A 13,209-nucleotide genomic window follows, 5' to 3' on the forward strand; every position below is an offset into this window, starting at 1 on the left:
GGGGGAGGGAGGGGTCCCCCACGTCCTCTGGGACCCGGTGCGAGGAGTCTCTGGGTATCCGGAGCTCGGTGTCCAGGGTTTGCTCGGCGGGTGTGTGGGGGGTTGGGGGCGGTGGTTGGTTGATGATGGTTCTCAGAGGGAGGGGCTTGGCCCCTGACCCCCCCCTGACCCCTGACCCCTGACCCCCCGGGGAGGTGGGTGGAAAACGGCCCTCAGTGATGCTCCATGATGGCCTTGATCCAGTCCAGGTAGCTGTAGACGTCGGTGTAGACGGCATAGCTGTATCCCCGGCAGGCCTCGTCGTAGGACAGGACCCCGGCGGCGTAGTGGGTGCCGCCCTCCCCCAGGACGGAGAACGCCGCCCCATTGTCCCCCCGGCAGACGTTGTCCATCAGGGGCGAGCGCTCGGTGCAGAACTGGCCGGAGTCCTGGGCCAGGAGGAGGCCCGGCATCCGGCCGGACAGCTCGGCCCGGCAGGCCTGGCCTTCGGCCACCGCCAGGCTGACGTAGAGCAGGTGGCGGACGGGGGCCAGGTTCAGCCCCACCCCCCAGCCGGCCACCTGGCCCACGCGGCCCGGCTGCGCTAGCGGCCGGAGGGGCAGGCAGAGGGGCATGACATGGTTGGAGAAGTCGACTGCCTGGGCCAGCTTGACCAGGGCCAGGTCGTCGTGGTAAGGCACGGTCTCCCGGGTCAGGGTGTTGTTGTAGTAGACCCCCTCCACGTGGTGCTGGTGGGCCTGGTCGACCTCCCGGGCGTCCTCCACCCCGATGTAGACCTTCACCTTGGCCTTGACGTCCTCCTCGGTCGGGTGGTGGTGCTGCAGGGCGTGGGAGCTGGTCAGCACCCACTGGTGGTCAATCAGAACCCCGTCGATGATCTCCCCCTTCTCGCTTTTCATCAACACCGTCCAGGGTGAGGCGCCGTGCACCACCATGCGTCCGCCAATGATGCGCTGCAGGGGTTCGAGGGCAACCACGGGTTTGCCGCACTCAACTGGGAGGGAGGGAGAGGGAGAGAGAGGGAGGCGGAGGGAGAGGGAGAGGGAGAAACAAAACACATGGTGAGAAGCAGTACCTGGTGGAATAGCTCCCTCTTTCACCGAGTCCCTGACCGTGAGAGAGAGAGACTCCCTCTTTCACAGGGTCCCTGACCAAGAGAGAGAGAGACTCCCTCTTTAACTGGGTCCCGGATGGAGAGAGAGAGATTCCCTCTTTAACTGGGTCCCTGATAGAGAGAGAGAGAGACTCCCTCTTTAATAGGGTCCCCAACAGAGAGAGAGAGACTCCCTCTTTAACAGGGTCCCTGACGGGGAGAGAGAGAGACTCCCTCTTTAACAGGGTCCCTGACAGAGAGAGAGAGACTCCCTCTTTAACAGGGTCCCTGACGGGGAGAGAGAGAGACTCCCTCTTTAACAGGGTCCCTGACAGAGAGAGAGAGACTCCCTCTTTAACAGGGTCCCTGACAAGGAGAGAGAGACTCCCTCTTTAACAGGGTCCCTGACCAGGAGAGAGAGACTCCCTCTTTAACAGGGTCCCTGGCAGAGAGAGAGAGAGACTCCCTCTTTAACAGGGGTCTCTGACAGAGAGAGAGAGAGACTCCCTCTTTAACAGGGTCCCGGACAGAGAGAGAGAGACTCCCTCTTTAACAGGGTCCCTGGCAGAGAGAGAGAGAGACTCCCTCTTTAACAGGGGTCTCTGACAGAGAGAGAGAGAGTCTCCCTCTTTAACAGGGTCCCTGACAGAGAGAGACTCCCTCTTTAACAGGGTCCCTGACGGACAGAGAGAGACTCCCTCTTTAACAGGGTCCCGGTAAGAGAGAGAGAGACTCCCTCTTTAACAGGGTCCCTGACAGAGAGAGAGAGAGACTCCCTCTTTAACAGGGTCCCTGACGGGGAGAGAGAGAGACTCCCTCTTTAACAGGGTCCCTGACGGGGAGAGAGAGAGACTCCCTCTTTAACAGGGTCCATGACCAGGAGAGAGAGAGACTCCCTCTTCAACAGGGTCCCTGACAGAGAGAGAGAGAGACTCCCTCTTTAACAGGGTCCCTGACGGAGAGAGAGAGACTCCCTCTTTAACAGGGTCCCTGACAGAGAGAGAGAGACTCCCTCTTTAACAGGGTCCCTGACCAAGAGAGAGAGAGACTCCCTCTTTAACTGGGTCCCGGATGGAGAGAGAGAGATTCCCTCTTTAACTGGGTCCCTGATAGAGAGAGAGAGAGACTCCCTCTTTAATAGGGTCCCCAACAGAGAGAGAGAGACTCCCTCTTTAACAGGGTCCCTGACGGGGAGAGAGAGAGACTCCCTCTTTAACAGGGTCCCTGACAGAGAGAGAGAGACTCCCTCTTTAACAGGGTCCCTGACGGGGAGAGAGAGAGACTCCCTCTTTAACAGGGTCCCTGACAGAGAGAGAGAGACTCCCTCTTTAACAGGGTCCCTGACAAGGAGAGAGAGACTCCCTCTTTAACAGGGTCCCTGACCAGGAGAGAGAGACTCCCTCTTTAACAGGGTCCCTGGCAGAGAGAGAGAGAGACTCCCTCTTTAACAGGGTCTCTGACAGAGAGAGAGAGAGACTCCCTCTTTAACAGGGTCCCGGACAGAGAGAGAGAGACTCCCTCTTTAACAGGGTCCCTGGCAGAGAGAGAGAGAGACTCCCTCTTTAACAGGGGTCTCTGACAGAGAGAGAGAGAGTCTCCCTCTTTAACAGGGTCCCTGACAGAGAGAGACTCCCTCTTTAACAGGGTCCCTGACGGACAGAGAGAGACTCCCTCTTTAACAGGGTCCCGGTAAGAGAGAGAGAGACTCCCTCTTTAACAGGGTCCCTGACAGAGAGAGAGAGAGACTCCCTCTTTAACAGGGTCCCTGACGGGGAGAGAGAGAGACTCCCTCTTTAACAGGGTCCCTGACGGGGAGAGAGAGAGACTCCCTCTTTAACAGGGTCCATGACCAGGAGAGAGAGAGACTCCCTCTTCAACAGGGTCCCTGACGGAGAGAGAGAGACTCCCTCTTTAATAGGGTCCCTGACAGAGAGAGAGAGACTCCCTCTTTAACAGGGTCCCTGACAGAGAGAGAGAGAGATTCCCTCTTTAACAGGGTCCCTGACAGAGAGAGAGAGAGAGAGACTCCCTCTTTAACAGGGTCCTGGACAGAGAGAGAGACTCCCTCTTTAACAGGGTCCCTGACAGAGTGAGAGAGAGAGAGAGAGAGAGAGACTCCCTCTTTAACAGGGTCCCTGACAGAGAGAGAGAGAGACTCCCTCTTTAACAGGGTCCCTGACAGAGAGAGAGAGACTCCCTCTTTAACAGGGTCCCTGACAGAGAGAGAGAGAGATTCCCTCTTTAACAGGGTCCCTGACAGAGAGAGAGAGAGATTCCCTCTTTAACAGGGTCCCTGACAGAGAGAGAGAGAGAGAGACTCCCTCTTTAACAGGGTCCTGGACAGAGAGAGAGACTCCCTCTTTAACAGGGTCCCTGACAGAGTGAGAGAGAGAGAGAGAGAGAGACTCCCTCTTTAACAGGGTCCCTGACAGAGAGAGAGAGAGACTCCCTCTTTAACAGGGTCCCTGACAGAGAGAGAGAGAGATTCCCTCTTTAACAGGGTCCCTGACAGAGAGAGAGAGACTCCCTCTTTAACAGGGTCCCTGACAGAGAGAGAGAGAGAGAGAGACTCCCTCTTTAACAGGGTCCCTGACAGAGAGAGAGAGACTCCCTCTTTAACAGGGTCCCTGACAGAGAGAGAGAGAGATTCCCTCTTTAACAGGGTCCCTGACAGAGAGAGAGAGAGAGAGACTCCCTCTTTAACAGGGTCCCTGACAGAGAGAGAGAGAGACTCCCTCTTTAACAGGGTCCCTGACGGAGAGAGAGACTCCCTCTTTAACAGGGTCCCTGACGGAGAGAGGGAGACTCCCTCCTTAACAGGGTCCCGTACGGAGGGAGAGAGAGACACCCTCTTTAACAGGGTCCCTGATCAAGAGAGAGAGACTCCCTCTTTAACAGGGCCCCTGACCAGGAGAGAGAGAGAGAGAGAGACTCCCTCTTTAACAGGGTCCCTGACAGAGAGAGAGAGACTCCCTCTTTCACAGGGTCCCTGACAGAGAGAGAGAGACTCCCTCTTTAACAGGGTCCCTGACCAGGAGAGAGAGAGACTCCCTCTTTAACAGGGTCCCTGACAGAGAGAGAGAGAGAGAGAGACTCCCTCTTTAACAGGGCCCCTGACAGAGGGAGAGAGACTCCCTCTTTAACAGGGTCCCTGACAGAGAGAGAGAGACTCCCTCTTTAACAGGGTCCCTGACAGAGAGAGAGAGAGACTCCCTCTTTAACAGGGTCCCTGACAGAGAGAGAGAGAGACTCCCTCTTTAACAGGGTCCCTGACGGGGAGAGAGAGAGACTCCCTCTTTAACAGGGTCCCTGACCAGGAGAGAGAGAGACTCCCTCTTTAACAGGGTCCCTGACAGAGAGAGAGAGAGACTCCCTCTTTAACAGGGTCCCTGACGGAGAGAGAGAGACTCCCTCTTTAACAGGGTCCCTGACAGAGAGAGAGAGAGAGAGACACCCTCTTTAACAGGGTCCCTGACGGAGAGAGAGAGACTCCCTCTTTAACAGGGTCCCTGACAGAGAGAGAGAGAGACTCCCTCTTTAACAGGGTCCCTGACGGAGAGAGAGAGACTCCCTCTTTAACAGGGTCCCTGACAGAGAGAGAGAGAGATTCTCTCTTTAACAGGGTCCTGGACAGAGAGAGAGACTCCCTCTTTAACAGGGTCCCTGACAGAGAGAGAGAGAGACTCCCTCTTTAACAGGGTCCCTGACAGAGAGAGAGAGAGACTCCCTCTTTAACAGGGTCCTGGACAGAGAGAGAGACTCCCTCTTTAACAGGGTCCCTGACCAGGAGAGAGAGAGACTCCCTCTTTCACAGGGTCCCTGACAGAGTGAGAGAGAGACTCCCTCTTTAACAGGGTCCCTGACAGAGAGAGAGAGAGAGAGAGACTCCCTCTTTAACAGGGTCCCTGACAGAGAGAGAGAGAGAGACTCCCTCTTTAACAGGGTCCCTGACCAGGAGAGAGAGAGACTCCCTCTTTAACAGGGTCCCTGACAGAGAGAGAGAGAGAGAGACTCCCTCTTTAACAGGGTCCCTGACAGAGAGAGAGAGACTCCCTCTTTAACAGGGTCCCTGACAGAGAGAGAGAGACTCCCTCTTTAACAGGGTCCCTGACAGAGAGAGAGAGAGAGAGACTCCCTCTTTAACAGGGTCCCTGACAGAGAGAGAGAGACTCCCTCTTTAACAGGGGTCTCTGACAGAGAGAGAGAGAGACTCCCTCTTTAACAGGGTCCCTGACGGACAGAGAGAGACTCCCTCTTTAACAGGGTCCCTGACGGAGAGAGAGAGAGACTCCCTCTTTAACAGGGTCCCTGACGGACAGAGAGAGACTCCCTCTTTAACAGGGTCCCTGACGGAGAGAGAGAGAGACTCCCTCTTTAACAGGGTCCCGGTAAGAGAGAGAGAGACTCCCTCTTTAACAGGGTCCCTGACGGAGAGAGAGAGACTCCCTCTTTAACAGGGTCCCTGACAGAGAGAGAGAGAGACTCCCTCTTTAACAGGGTCCCTGACAGAGAGAGAGAGAGAGAGACTCCCTCTTTAACAGGGTCCCTGACGGAGAGAGAGAGAGACTCCCTCTTTAACAGGGTCCCGGTAAGAGAGAGAGAGAGAGACTCCCTCTTTAACAGGGTCCGTGACAGAGAGAGAGAGACTCCCTCTTTAACAGGGTCCCTGACGGGGAGAGAGAGAGACTCCCTCTTTAACAGGGTCCCTGACAGAGAGAGAGAGAGACTCCCTCTTTAACAGGGTCCCTGACCAGGAGAGAGAGAGACTCCCTCTTTAACAGGGTCCCTGACAGAGAGAGAGAGACTCCCTCTTTAACAGGGTCCCTGACGGAGAGAGGGAGACTCCCTCTTTAACAGGGTCCCGTACGGAGGGAGAGAGAGACACCCTCTTTAACAGGGTCCCTGATCAAGAGAGAGAGAGAGACTCCCTCTTTAACAGGGCCCCTGACCAGGAGAGAGAGAGAGAGAGACTCCCTCTTTCACAGGGTCCCTGACAGAGAGAGAGAGACTCCCTCTTTAACAGGGTCCCTGACAGAGAGAGAGAGACTCCCTCTTTAACAGGGTCCCAGACGGAGAGAGAGAGAGAGACTCCCTCTTTAACAGGGTCCCTGACCAGGAGAGAGAGAGACTCCCTCTTTAACAGGGTCCCTGACAGAGAGAGAGAGACTCCCTCTTTAACAGGGGCCCTGATGGAGAGAGAGATTCCCTCTTTAACAGGGTCCCTGACAGAGAGAGAGACTCCCTCTTTAACAGGGGCCCTGACAGAGAGAGAGAGACTCCCTCTTTAACAGGGGCCCTGATGGAGAGAGAGATTCCCTCTTTAACAGGGTCCCTGACGGAGAGAGAGATTCTCTCTGTTGTACTGTCTCGTCTTTGTGAGAATAAGGTTATTACTCACCAGGCTCACATGTGGGGAGTTCATATTCAAGGTCAGTGTTCCTCCACTTGCCATTAATGGTACAAATATACACTCCTGTAGAACATGGGAGGAACAGCTTAGAATGCAACTAAATCACTACTTCAGCACTGACCCTCCGACAGTGCCGCGCTCCCTCAACACTGACCCTCCGACAGTGCGGCGCTCCCTCAGTACAGACCCTCCCACAGTGCGGCTCTCCCTCAGCACTGACCCTCCAACAGTGCGGCTCTCCCTCAGTACTGACCCTCCGACAGTGCGGCGCTCCCTCAGCACTGACCCTCCGACAGTGCGGCGCTCCCTCAGCGCTGACCCTCCGACAGTGCGGCTCTCCCTCAGTACTGACCCTCCGACAGTACGGCTCTCCCTCAGCACTGACCCTCCAACAGTGCGGCGCTCCCTCAGCACTGACCCTCCGACAGTGCGGCGCTCCCTCAGCGCTGACCCTCCGACAGTGCGGCTCTCCCTCAGTACTGACCCTCCGACAGTACGGCTCTCCCTCAGCACTGACCCTCCAACAGTGCGGCGCTCCCTCAGCACTGACCCTCCGACAGTGCGGCGCTCCCTCAGCACTGACCCTCCGACAGTGCGGCGCTCCCTCAGCACTGACCCTCCGACAGTGCGGCGCTCCCTCAGCACTGACCCTCCCACAGTGCGGCGCTCCCTCAGCACTGACCCTCCGACAGTGCGGCTCTCCCTCAGCACTGACCCTCCGACAGTGCGGCACTCCCTCAGTACTGGGGAGGGCTTTATATTATCCTATGATTTGACCCCAGTTATTGGATGCTTATCTCAAAACCCACCTTCATCACTGAAGTCTCTCTCATGGTAGTTGGCATCGCAGGTATATTTGATTGCAGAGAGATAGCTTGTGGTCCCATGTGTAGTTATATATTCAAAATGACCATGTGCAACATCAGTGGGTGTTGGACAATGAACTGTGATTCAAAGATTCAGTGAGATCAGTGACAAGAACGAACCCAGTATCTAAGCTGTGCACGGTGCTCCGAGTGTGGTCTAACCGAGGGGGAGATACGGAGACCGGAACTGTGCACGGTGCTCCGAGTGTGGTCTAACCGAGGGGGATACGGAGACCGGAACTGTGCACGGTGCTCCGAGTGTGGTCTAACCGAGGGGAATACGGAGACCGGAACTGTGCATGGTGCTCCGAGTGTGGTCTAACCGAGGGGGATACGGAGACCGGAACTGTGCACGGTGCTCTGAGTGTGGTCTAACCGAGGGGGGATACGGAGACCGGGACTGTGCACGGTGCTCCGAGTGTGGTCTAACCGAGGGGGGTACGGAGACCGGAACTGTGCACGGCGCTCGAGTGTGGTCTAACCGAGGGGGATACGGAGACAGGAACTGTGCACGGTGCTCCGAGTGTGGTCTAACCGAGGGGGGATACGGAGACCGGAACTGTGCACGGTTCTCCGAGTGTGGTCTAACCGAGGGGGGATACGGAGACCGGAACTGTGCACGGTGCTCCGAGTGTGGTCTAACCGAGGGGTACGGAGACCGGAACTGTGCACGGTGCTCCGAGTGTGGTCTAACCCAGGGGGATACGGAGATCGGAACTGTGCACGGTGCTCCGAGTGTGGTCTAACCGAGGTGGATACGGAGACCGGAACTGTGCACGGTGCTCCGAGTGTGGTCTAACCGAGGGGGATACGGAGACCAGAACTGTGCACGGTGCTCCGAGTGTGGTCTAACCGAGGGGGATACGGAGACCGGGACTGTGCACGGTGCTCCGAGTGTGGTCTAACCGAGGGGGAGATACGGAGACCGGAACTGTGCACGGTGCTCCGAGTGTAGTCTAACCGAGGGGGATACGGAGACCGGAACTGTGCACGGTGCTCCGAGTGTGGTCTAACCAAGGGGGGATACGGAGAGCAGAACTGTGCACGGTGCTCCGAGTGTGGTCTAACCGAGGGGGGATACGGAGACCGGAACTGTGCACGGTGCTCCGAGTGTGGTCTAACCGAGGGGGATACGGAGACCGGAACTGTGCACAGTGCTCCGAGTGTGGTCTAACTGAGGGATACGGAGACCGGAACTATGCACGGTGCTCCGAGTGTGGTCTAACCCAGGGGGATACGGAGATCGGAACTGTGCACGGTGCTCCGAGTGTGGTCTAACCGAGGTGGATACGGAGACCGGAGCTGTGCATGGTGCTCCGAGTGTGGTCTAACCGAGGGGGATACGGAGACCGGAACTGTGCCCGGTGCTCCGAGTGTGGTCTAACCGAGGGGGGATACGGAGACCGGGACTGTGCACGGTGCTCCGAGTGTGGTCTAACCGAGGGGGGATACGGAGACCGGGACTGTGCACGGTGCTCCGAGTGTGGTCTAACCGAGGGGGGGATACGGAGACCGGAACTGTGCACGGTGCTCCGAGTGTGGTCTAACCGAGGGGGGATACGGAGACCGGGACTGTGCACGGTGCTCCGAGTGTGGTCTAACCGAGGGGGGATACGGAGACCGGGACTGTGCACGGTGCTCCGAGTGTGGTCTAACCGAGGGGGATACGGAGACCGGGACTGTGCACGGTGCTCCGAGTGTGGTCTAACCGAGGGGGATACGGAGACCGGAACTGTGCACGGTGCTCCGAGTATGGTCTAGCCGAGGGGTACGGACATTTTATGGGTGTCTGTGGCGAGACGATCCTGTTTTTTGTAGAGTTTGTCACTTACCCTTGTGACATTCCGGTAGTCTGTGCTTTAGTTTTGCATTACTCCACTTGCTGTGCTCTGTGCAGATGTAGACAGCTGGATTGAGAGAGAGAGAGAGAGAGAGCGGGAGAGAGAGTAGGAGCACAAATGAGTAAAGGTTCCTCACTGCTGGACCAAAATCCCTCCCCCACCACCCCCGCAATCGCCCGTTCAACACCCCCCACATTCCCCAAGCCACCATGCCCACCAGTTTAGCACAAATGATTTGGAGCTCGCTGGTGGACTGTGGTGGGCCTCACACCCTGCCTTTCTTCCCGTCGAGGTCGCTCCGCTCCGACCCCCCAGATTCGGCCTCTGCCCGGCTTCTCAACCTCAACGTTCCTTGGAATTACCTCTCCAGTCTCCCCCCACAACTGCCCCCACCCCCTCTCCCTACCTCACCACCACCACCCCCCACCACCTCACCACCCCCCCACCGCCGCCGGCCAACCCCTCTCGTCCCACCTGCGCCCACCTCCACCCCAGACATCGCTTTCCGCTTGCTATTTCACACTCCATTTGGGGGAGTCATGCACTGGCTGGCTCGGTGAGACAGGAGTATGGAGGGGGGGTGATATCGAGGGGCAAAGGTGTAAGTGGGTGGGGGTCGAGAACCAATTAGTTCAAGTTCTGAAGAGGTGGTGGGAGTGCGGGATGCGGGGAGACGGTGGGGAGTGAGCGATATGGAGAGACGGTGGGAGTGAGGGTTACGGGGAGACGGCGGGAGTGAGGGATACGGGGAGAGGGCGGGAGTGAGGGATACGGGGAGAGGGCGGGAGTGAGGGATACGGGGAGACGGCGGGAGTGAGGGATACGGGGAGAGGGCGGGAGTGAGGGATACGGGGAGAGGGCGGGAGTGAGGGATACGGGGAGAGGGCGGGAGTGAGGGATACGGGGAGAGGGCGGGAGTGAGGGATACGGGGAGAGGGCGGGAGCGAGGGATACGGGGAGAGGGCGGGAGTGAGGGATACGGGGAGACAGCAGGAGTGAGGGATACGGGGAGAGGGCGGGAGCGAGGGATACGGGGAGCGGGCGGGAGTGAGGGATACGGGGAGAGGGCGGTAGTGAGGGATACAGGGAGATAGCGGGAACGAGGGATACGGGGAGAGGGCGGGAGTGAGGGATACGGGGAGACGGTGGGAGTGAGGGATACAAGGAGACAGCGGGAATGGGGGATACGGGGAGAGGGCGGGAGTGAGGGATACAGGCAGACAGCGGGAATGGGAGATACGGAGAGACGGTGGGAGTGAGGGATACGGGGAGACAGCGGGAATGGGGGATACGGGGAGAGGGCGGGAGTGAGGGATATGGTGGGACTGAGGGATATGGGGAGATAGCGGGAGTGAGGGATACTGGCAGTTGCTTGCAAGGTGGGATTAATGAATAGGATGGGAATGGTTAGAGTGAGGGAGAGGGTGGGGAGTGTCGGAATGAGGGAGACAGGGAGAGAGAGAGGAGATGGTGGCAGTGAGGGAGAGGGTGGTCATACCAGGGAGTTGGAGAGAGGTGGACTGAGATATTGGGTGGGGAAGATGGGAACGGAAACTAGGGGGGTTTAAGATCCTCAAACACATTGTGATAAAATATAATATTATGATCACTCTTCCCCAGAGATCGCAACACAGCTCAAGATTACTGATCAACCTATTCTCAATGCACAATAGGAGAACCAAAATAGTCCATTCACTGTTAGACTGAACTGGAAATCTATTTTGTACGCATTTGATGAAAACAGTTCACAAACAATCACTCAAATTCGTCTTGCCCGTTCCACCTGAGGTTTCAAGTCTCCCTCGATTGGCGGTTTACACTCAGCCAAAATCTGTTATTATCAGAGATTCCATCCCTGCCTCTTACCCCCTTTCCCCCCCACCTCCACCGCTGGTGTCTAAAAGTCAAGAACCGCACCACATGACCGTCCCCCACACCCACCGGCACCACCGGCAAATACTTCGCTCCTGGGCTTGGTCAACTTGCAACCACCTCTCAATCCCGAGCCACTTTAGGTGAAGATGCTCATCCCGGAGTGCGCCGCCGACTCAACGTACTTCCCACGCCTTCAGGGAAGCACCTCGTCCACCGGTGAGCCCTGAACTCGGGGAACACCACCCCCCCACCCACCCCACCACACCCGGCCGACCCGAAGCCTCCAGTCCGGACCGCTCCCGCACGCGATTAACCTCGAGAGCGGCGGTATTTGCACCACGTTCTCGCTTGGCTCCACGGGCGGAAGGCGGGGGTGAGAGGCCGGACCTGCAAGCGGAGGAGGCTCTGCTGTAGTACGCTGGAAGCTAGCTGGTGGTCTTCCCACGTGAAACACTTGCGCATCATTCTGGGGCAACATACCTTCCTCGGGGTCCTGTAGGTGATAGACGGGAGCGTCACAGGTGTACTTGATAACGGAAAGGTAAGTATCGTCATCGTGGTGGGACAAGTAATCGTAGTGACCATGTGTGATGTTCTCTGGTGCGCCACAGTGTACTGCAAGGGGTAAGAGAGGAGCGAGAGAGAGAGAGAGAGAGAGAGCGGGTGAGACAGAGACCAGAAGAGGAATGAATCCTGGGCATCGGACTCCGACACTGCGGTGCTCCCATAACGCTGACCATACGACAGTGCGGTGCTCCCTCGGTACTGACCCTCCGACAGTGCGGCACTCGCTCGGTCCTGACCCTCCGGCACTGCGGCTCTCCCTTAGCACTGACCCTCCGACAGTGCGGCGCTCCCTCAGCACTGACCCTCCGACAGTGCGGCGCTCCCTCAGCACTGACCCTCCGACAGTGCGGCACTCCCTCAGTACTGACCCTCCGACAGTGCGGCTCTCCCTCAGTACTGACCCTCCAACAGTGTGGCTCTCCCTCAGTACTGACACTCCGACAGTGCAGCACTCCCTCAGTACTGACCCTCCTATAGTGCGGCACTCCCTCTGTACTGACCCTCCGACAGTGTGGCTCTCCCTCAGCACTGACCCTCCGACAGTGCGGCACTCCCTCAGCACTAACCCTCCGACAGTGCGGCGCTCCCTCAGTACTGACCCTCCGACAGTGCGGCGCTCCCTCAGTACTGACCCTCCGACAGTGCGGCACTCCCTCAGCACTAACCCTCCGACAGTGCGGCGCTTCACCAGTACTGACCCTCCGACAGTGCAGCTCTCCCTCAGTACTGACCCTCCGACAGTGCGGCTCTCCCTCAGCACTGACCCTCCGACAGTGCGGCGCTCCCTCAGTACTGACCCTCCGACAGTGCGGCTCTCCCTCAGCACTGACCCTCTCTCTTTTCCTGACCATCCCTCCATACTGGGGGGTTCCCTCTCTGTTTGGGGCCCCCTCAGTGCTGTGCCCTCCCTCCGGACTGGGACCTCCAGCGACAGACCCTTTCCCCTCAGAAATAAGCCACATCGACCTGTTCACAGCAACGGGACTGATAGGTATCGGGAAATAACTTACCATCTTTGTGAGACACATCCTTAGCATGAGCGTGGGCAGCTGGAATAGATCATGGAAGAGAGGCATGATTACATCGTGTTCCTGACCCTCCGACAGTGCTGCATTCCCTCAGCACTGACCCTCCCACAGTGCAGGCTCTCCCTCAGCACTGACCCTCCGACAGTGCGGCGCTCCCTCAGTACTGACCCTCTGACAGTGCGGCTCTCCCTCAGCACTGACCCTCCGACAGTGCGGCTCTCCCTCAGCACTGACCCTCCCACAGTGCGGCTCTCCCTCAGCACTGACCCTCCGACAGTGCGGCTCTCCCTCAGTACTGACCCTCCGACAGTGCGGCTCTCCCTCAGCACTGACCCTCCCACAGTGCAGGCTCTCCCTCAGCACTGACCCTCCCACAGTGTGGCGCTCCCTCGGTACTGACCCTCCGACAGTGCGGTGCTCCCTCAGCACTGACCCTCCGACAGTGCGGCTCTCCCTCAGCACTGACTCTCCGACAGTGCGGCACTCCCTCAGTACTGACCCTCCAACAGTGCGACGCTCCCTCAATACA

General features: G+C 57.9%; 1 protein-coding gene across 1 annotated transcript; it reads right to left on the reverse strand.

The window, feature by feature from the left end:
- Positions 1-212: 212 nt before the first annotated feature.
- Positions 213-10,793, reverse strand: LOC144675367 (haptoglobin-like). Its single transcript, XM_078536196.1, has 5 exons — positions 10,709-10,793; positions 9,202-9,276; positions 7,313-7,447; positions 6,492-6,566; positions 213-994 (listed from the first exon to the last, which is right to left on the reverse strand). Exons 1-5 carry the CDS (start codon positions 10,791-10,793, stop codon positions 213-215), a joined length of 1,152 nt encoding a protein of 383 aa, XP_078392322.1.
- Positions 10,794-13,209: the final 2,416 nt, after the last annotated feature.

This window comes from Cetorhinus maximus, unplaced genomic scaffold, assembly GCF_964194155.1.
Source record: "Cetorhinus maximus unplaced genomic scaffold, sCetMax3.hap1.1 HAP1_SCAFFOLD_976, whole genome shotgun sequence".
Taxonomy (NCBI): Eukaryota; Metazoa; Chordata; class Chondrichthyes; order Lamniformes; family Cetorhinidae; genus Cetorhinus; species Cetorhinus maximus.

Coding starts and splice junctions, on each gene's coding strand:
- LOC144675367 (XM_078536196.1), bottom strand. CDS start 10,793: ATGTGTTTGAGGATCTTAAACCCCCCTAGTTTCCGTTCCCATCTTCCC. Junction 6,567..7,312: donor GAGAGACTTCAGTGATGAAG/GTGGGTTTTGAG, acceptor CATGTTCTACAG/GAGTGTATATTTGTACCATT. Junction 995..6,491: donor ACTCCCCACATGTGAGCCTG/GTGAGTAATAAC, acceptor CCTCCCTCCCAG/TTGAGTGCGGCAAACCCGTG.